The 7,773-nt window shown below is 38.3% G+C and overlaps 1 protein-coding gene across 2 annotated transcripts in view; it reads right to left on the bottom strand.

Annotated features, from left to right (window-relative positions):
* Positions 1-1,873: 1,873 nt before the first annotated feature.
* Positions 1,874-7,773, bottom strand: part of LOC121431411 (brefeldin A-inhibited guanine nucleotide-exchange protein 1-like) — a 49,944-nt gene continuing 44,044 nt past the window's right edge. For both annotated transcript variants that reach the window (XM_041628976.1, XM_041628977.1), the window contains exons 32-36: positions 7,119-7,261; positions 6,112-6,295; positions 4,295-4,433; positions 3,119-3,236; positions 1,874-2,220 (exon numbers count right to left, since the gene is read on the bottom strand). In XM_041628976.1, the coding sequence (XP_041484910.1) occupies positions 2,086-2,220; positions 3,119-3,236; positions 4,295-4,433; positions 6,112-6,295; positions 7,119-7,261 (719 nt within the window). In that variant the 3' untranslated portion in view covers positions 1,874-2,085. The remainder of the gene's footprint in view (positions 2,221-3,118; positions 3,237-4,294; positions 4,434-6,111; positions 6,296-7,118; positions 7,262-7,773) is intronic.

Genomic DNA, 7,773 nt, shown 5'->3' with positions numbered 1-7,773 from the left:
AAAAAGTCCTGTTTTATTCACTTTTTTATTCAAACCACCTACATGAAGCTACAAAATGTTCAAACGGCTGTTTCCGACTCGCCGAAGAGCAAATGTGGCTGAGTTATTAGGAGCAGCTTCGCATAACAAAACTAAAAACTAAACGCTTCCTACCACATCAAAGCAACGCACTCAAACATTCATGATATAAAGCTATATGATTGCATGCTTCCCATGTTGCCATACATTGAAACACTTGAACATTATACATTTTTCTTACATGCAGTAGGAATACAGTTTTCTCACATGTAGTCCCACCTCATAGCTATTTACGTTGGGTTCAAGTATTGCATCTGATAACTCCTAATAATCCTATCTACAGTCTATGGATGAGTGGTGGCTAAAATCACGGACCACACAGACAGTGGCGGACTGTGACCCGGAGGAGACAAACCATTGTTCACTTACAATACAGTGCCCCTCAAATGCTTTGTCTCCTCGGGTCATGGTCCGCAACTGCACACAGACATGGTCACCTATGCTCTGTTTAATTTAACACAGGGGTAAGTCAAGATTGTTTAATCAGACTATAAGAAATTGTAGAAGAAACACTGAAATATTACATAACACATTTATCAAATTTGGCATTGAGTTACCTGCTAAAAAATCACTGTTTTAATATTTTACACTTTGTGGTACCCAGCTTTTACTATATTTTCATATTTTTAGAATGAGATGATGGAAATGGCAGCAGGGAATATGGGTAGGGTCAGAAGGGTTGGGGGATGTTTACTAGATGTCGCCAGAAAAAAGTGCAAGTTTATCACTTAACGAAGTGAAAACCATATTAGTAAAACCTTAAAAAGAAGGAAGTGAAACTTAAGTTGTACACTTTTAGCAGAAATCTGTCCAGTGTCTTTTTTTTTGTTCACATCTTTGATTCTATACAAAGAAAAATCAATAAGTGGACAGGGAGGCTGCTGTGAAACAAAATACATGGCAAAGATAGTGGACAGTTCTTTGGTTCCTGTAACAAAGACAGACAGACTATGAAGTAACTGCTTTCGGCTGAGTAGAACATCTTTGGGGTATCCAGGGTCCCGGTAACACAAAGTTAGCGATTAATTCCACACTTGATTTTCAAGATTGATTGTACATTGTAGTCAATGCAATCAATCAAAGACATTCTTCTACGATTGCTAAGCTGTGTGTTATGGGCCTATGGTGAGCATTTCATCAACAGATTTTGTCAGATCTGACAACTTTCTTTGACAATGATTGGCTTAGAAGCACAGTTCCTACGGTAACTGTCGGAAAAAACATACTTGTCAGATAGGACATCCGACGATTCCTTTCATGAAATACTCTTCAGGAGTGCATTTCATCAACATTTTTCTTGTCCAACAACTTTCCTTGAAATTGATTCGTTAAGAAACACGGTTTCAAGGGTAACTGTTGGATAAGACATATTTGTCAAGGGAGTGTTTCAACCATTTTCAAGTTGTCAGATCTGACATTGTCCTCTGATTTTGACTAGCTGAGAGGCAACTATCAAGTAAAGCGGGACTTGTTGGATAAAACCTATGACTTGTCCTATCATGAAGCGCTTCCAAGAAAGAACATCTAGCCAGTCCTTCCATTAATGTTGATGTAATGCTCTTCTGAAGGGTCACAGCCCAACGGCCAACTCAGCCAAGAGTCTCAGCTTATTGTCTGCAGATTCTCTCAGACATAATTTGATCTGATCAAATATGGTGAAGACAAGATCTTCACTTTCATCGACCGGTGCTTACCCATCTTGTTGACAGCCGATCTCCAATGTAAAATCCTTGTTGTGCAACCTATCCTCAAGAAAAAGCCCATTTTCTGGCCAGGATGATTTTTTCTTTAAAAGAAAGGTTGGAGTGTAAGGTACCTCTAAGAATTCTGGTACTGCCGATGAAGATACATGCACAGGGGAAGCTCTTCCGACTCCTATACATGTAACCGATGATAGAATTGACTGAATACATCTACCATGACCCTTCCGTGGTTAAAAAAAGGCTTGATAAACCCTGGATTTTTATTGTGCTATGTCCATAGATCAGTTGGGATGTCCGGGGTTCATCACGTGAGGGCGATGTGACAGACGGCACCAGTCCTGATGAAGAACTTCCGCAGCATCGAGCGGATTTCCGGTCGGAGCTCGAACGTGATGATCTCGCACATGTGGTTGTAGCAGTGGGCAGCGTGGGTTTTGAACTGTAGGATTTAATAAAAAAATGGACAAACTGTCGTATACATGTAGTTTTGAGTAAGCTGCATATATGCAGTATTACGCTGAACCATCGCATAAAATATACAGGGCCCCGTCTTACAAAGATTTACGATTGATCCGATCAATCATAACTCTATGGAAATCCATCAATGTCATAATTTTTTCCAAAGGACATTTGCAGTGTCCTTTGTAAACAAAGAGAAGCACAGGGAGTTTTCAAGAAAACAATGACTGCATTAATGTACATTATAGATAATATAATTTTGAACAAACATGCAAAATAGATGTTGACCTTGCTGGCCGTCATTATTAGCAGAATTAAGGGTCATCAATCAAGAACAAAGTTTATTGTGTAACTTAGAAAGAGCATTCTGAAACACGATCTTGGACCAGAAGCAAGACTAAGAAACCTTTTTTTCTATCTTTTGAACTTTTATTTGATTATAAAATATTGGTGTACATTGTAGCAACATGATAAAATATTAATCAAATGCAAACAATTACAATATAAAACTCATGTAAACATTTCTATAATGTGAATTGAGGAACAGAAAATTACCATTAAAATCATTTCATATGAGATCTTTAAGTGAAGGCCATTTCTGATAATGGATTTGTTGAGATTTTATACTTCAATGTTAAAGGCACCCTCAACATATCTCAAATGAGAAATAAATAATTCCTTAATATCAAGTGTCCTGCTTGGGCACTTTTGTGTTTGTACATACATGTAAATGTACCTTCTAACATCAAGATCACATGGTTCAATGACATTACACATGGACCTTCCAGTCCTTTATGAACTCTACCATCATTCTTCACTTATAAACAATGAGTTTCAAATTAAAACTAGTCTTCGAGTCTCCTGGCCTAGGAACTTACCCTCTCATCAGACATCTTGAGGATCCTAGTCAGGACCAAGACTAGAAGAGACTTCCAGGCTGTCCGATGACTCTCAGAGTCCAGGGAGATGAAGTAGCCCAGGGCTTCCTTCACAAGTCTGTCCAGAAATTGCGAGAGACAAACAGAGCATTTTGTTGTCAATAGACCAGTTAGCTTATGCCATAAAACCATTGTTTGACAATTAAAAGGGCAACATGACACTATCACTTGCACAAACAATGACAGTCTAAATAGCCTTTTTCTACAGGCTATATATCTGTGCAGTGTTCTGGGAGGAGTAAAGGCGTGCCCAATATTGCACTTCCTTATAGCCAGAATTGACCTTTGTATTTATAAAAAACAAAGTATTTTGGTCAATCTTAAAGACATCACCAGAAAGAGTTTTCAATAATTAATAGAAAAATAATGTAAAAAAAAAATACCTGAAAAACATATTTTTTGCCAATATCAGTCATATTGCCCTTGAACGTGCCAAAAAAAAGACCTCTGATTTCTACAGTTACCTTGGACAAGTCTATTGTATTCACAAAAATAACTGAGATATCTCAATAATAGCATTTAACCCCTCACTAGAAAATGAATACTTCCAACATGACATTACGAAATGCACTGTAAATGAACAATACATTGCTCCCATAGCATAGGGCATTCCAACTCAGCGACAAGTACCTGAAGACGTTTTTATTTATCTACTTTATAAAATCAATTAGTCTCGAGTTTGGAATCTATATTCATAAACTTAGGGCTGATATGCCATGCAGCCCTCTTAAGAACTTTATATTTTGGTGAAAATGATGTTTAGCTACACATGATCAGAGTTTATCTCCAAACTGGCTTATAGGCAGGGATTGGTCATTGAGTGCATTCGTGCATTTTTGGCATATACCGGTAATCAAACTCTAATGAAATAAAGTTGAACCTGCACAAGTTGACCAGAATAAGGAAAACAAAACAAATACAGTGTTTTATTGTCAACTGGCTCAGGGACTTGTCCATGTGGACATTGGTGTATTTGAAATCTAACCAAACTCTAATGATATATAGAATGATAGATGGTTAAGTCTGAATCTGTGGATCTAGTTAACGGAAGGAAGGATTTCATTCACAAGACTTTCCGGAAAAGGATATCATGGGATAGTCTCCATGATCTCTTACCCTATAAGTCTCTCTTCTATGACCGGCAAGCTATCGTTCCTGTTCTCGTCAGAATACATCTTGAAGAGCAATCTAAAAGCACAGGCAAGACTTGAGGTTTCTTGGGTTGATAAGTTAGGCTTGTTCTTTCCTCTGAATCCTAATTAAAGAAAAAGATAAGTTAACGCATTGACTCCTGAATTCTGTGATTCCCATCTAGGCTTTGTATATGTAGCACCCATATCCAGCAGGGAACAGGTTAAATCAAAGACACTACAAGAGGAAGACTGGACATTTAATAGCGTGTCATGAAACGCTTGGGAAGGGCGCCCAACAAAGTTGAGTAGGTATACATTTGCATATCGTTGTTTGGGGTTCTGTGTAAAACATATCAATTAAGGAAATGATAAAAGGGCGATCTAGGGGGCAATTTGACATTTTCAGATTTTTTCTTTCTCCAAAGAAATTATAAAATTAGAAATGAAAATATCTTAGTGATTTTTCCTTTTCTCCATCTCCTTCTTCATCCTCTCCTCCTCCTCCTCTCCCTCTTTCTTCTTTCTCCTCATAACCTTCTTCTCCTTCTCTACCGATTTCTCCTTTTCCTCTTTTTCATTGTCCTCTTCTTCCCCTCTATCTCGCTTGTTCCTTATTCTATTCATCCTTCATCATCTCCAATCACTCCTTCTTAATCTTTCTGCATCCATACCATCACCTTTACCTGCTTGTCTGAGGATCTCTCTCTGCTCATTGTTGCTGTTAAACTCCTTGGCAAACCGATGTGACTCCAGTAAGCAGTCTAGGAGCAGGAAGAGTTGAGGGGTGGAGAGGTACCAGTACATACCAGGCTCATCCTTCTCCTCTTCCCCCCTTCTTCTCCTTCTCTTTCATCACCTTCTTCTTTTTCATCTTCTTCTTCTTCTCCTCCTCCTCCTCCTCCTCTTCCTTATCCTTCATCTTCTCTTTATTCCTCTTCTGTGTTGCCATCGTCCTCTTCTTCCTCCTACTTTTTTCCTCTCCCCTCTCTTTCTCCTCCTCTTCCTCTTTCTTTATCTTCTCCTACTCATAATCAATCACTACCACACCACATACCTGCTTGTCTGAGGATCTCTCTCTGCTCATTGTTGCTGTTAAACTCCTTGGCAAACCGATGTGACTCAAGTAAGCAGTCTAGCAGCAAGAAGAGTTGAGTGGAAAGATACGGGTACATTCATGTACCAGGCTCATCCTCCTTTCTTCCCCCTCCTTCCCGTTCTTTTCCTTCTTCTTTTCCTGCTTTTTCTTCTTTTTCTTCTTCCTCTTCTTCTTCATGTCCTCCTCTTTCTTATCCTTCATCTTCTCTTTATTCCTCTTCTGTGTTGCCATTGTCCTCTTCTTCCTCTAACTTTTTTCCTCTCCCCTCTCCCCTCTCCCCTCTCATTCTCCTCCTCTTCCTCTTTCTTTATATTCTCCTACTCCTAATCAATCACTACCACCACCACCACATACCTGCTTGTCTGAGGATCTCTCTCTGCTCATTGTTGCTGTTAAACTCCTTGGCAAACCGATGTGACTCCAATAAGCAGTCAAGCCGCAGGAAGAGTTGAAGAGTTGAGAGGTACCGGTACATACCAGGCTTATCATCCTTTTAATCTTCTACTTCATCACCTTCTTATTATTATTCTTCTCCTCCTCCTTCTTCTTCGCCTTCATCTTCTATTTATTCCTCTTCTGTGTTGCCATCATCCTTGTCTTCCGCTAAGTTTTTTCCTCTCCCCTCTCTTTCTCCTCCTCCTCTTCTCCTTTTCCCCTTTCTTCATCTTCTCCTACTCCTAATCAATCACTACCACACCACATACCTGCTTGTCTGAGGATCTCTCTCTGCTCATTGTTGCTGTTAAACTCCTTGGCAAACCGATGTGACTCCAATAAGCAGTCTAGCAGCAGGAAGAGCTGTGGGGTGGAGAGATACCGGTACATCCCGGGCTCCTCACCGCTCGATGTGGACTCGGAGGCAAGAGAGTTGTCATCTAACGTCGTCTCCTGGATCAAAAGACAGACACCAATTTCATGAACCCCATTTCGCTGAAAAAAAAAATGCTGCCAGATTTTGTCAATTCTTTTCATACTGCACAGAGGTGTGAAGTCAATAATAGAAAAAGATTTTCCATTATTTCACTGCATTTCACCATTTTCCATACAACATCTACATCCCCAGAAAATTTTGGAGGAATCTGCTGAACAAAAGAATCTGAGATATATCCTAATTTGCTCCGTTGCAGTCAGTACATTATAAACCTGATTTTAAAAAAGCAGTAATAAAAAAAAATCATAAATATCACATTACTCTATGCCTTTATAAAAAAATATATATATATAATTCTGACTAATTTCTATACTTGGGCAGAAAAAACACAAATGTGTGTGGTCAATTTGAAATCCCTATAGTTATTGTGATTACAATTTAAAAGATGGGAGTTGCTGCTACCCTGTTTGGCGTTCAACGATTAAAGGGATAGAGCCTTGTCGATCTGGCGCTGCACAGCGGTTGCCGGGCCTACGATCAATTGGGCAAAGTAAATTTTCAAAGTATTTCATTTCATGTCTTCGAACAATAAATTATGGATTTTATTTATTTTTATTTCATTTACAACTACAACCATCTTGATTAAGGAAAAAAAATCAAAATGTTCTCAACATTTTATAGTACCATCTTCCACTGGTCTGCTTCAATTCTTATTTTTATTTTATATTCATTTTATTTATTTCATATATTTTTTTCATTTTTATATTGTACATTTATTTTTCTTTCCATCAAGATTGGATATAAATTGAAATTGAAACTGAATTGAATATTTATAATTACCTGTGCAGCTTTCAAATTCTCAGCATCTTCATGCCGGCTGGTGGCAGGAAAGAAGACTATGTTATCAATGGTCTGTATTAATTCCAACTGGACTACACACTTGATGAGTAGGGAGGTGAAGAGTCTTTGGTCCGCTGCAGTTTCTGGTCAAAGAAAGAGAAAATAGAAAATATGTTATAAATAATAATAATTATTTTTCCAAGCACTTAATTTTCTGATAATTAATTAATGGGATTTTGTAGTGTAGTCAATAAATTATTCAATTACCAAAATCTTAATTGAAAAAGTAACAGAAACAAACACAAAACAAAGAAATGCACCTCCATATAGAACAACCCACAACTGGTGTACAGAGTGGAAATATCGAGATATTAAAAGGGCAGGGTTTTAGCAAGGTTTTAAGTTGATCAAGGTAGTTTGCATTAGGAATGTACGTTCGTAATTTATTCTTTTGGACTGGGACAAGGCTAGAGAAGGTTAGATCACCATAACTGGCAGGGCCCTAGGCTTAGCTGCATGGTTCAATCGAATTGCCCCTAAATTCAGAATAAATAGAAGCACCATTATCATCCTGCCTTCCTTTCTCATCTCTTTTCCCCTTCTCATGGTTATAATTATCATTGTAATGATCGTCTTTAGCCCAGCCTCACTATGC

This window comes from Lytechinus variegatus, chromosome 17 (genome assembly GCF_018143015.1).
Source record: "Lytechinus variegatus isolate NC3 chromosome 17, Lvar_3.0, whole genome shotgun sequence".
NCBI classification, from domain to species: Eukaryota; Metazoa; Echinodermata; class Echinoidea; order Temnopleuroida; family Toxopneustidae; genus Lytechinus; species Lytechinus variegatus.
Note: the sequence above shows the minus strand (reverse complement) of the source record. Positions and strands in the feature narration are given on the sequence as shown.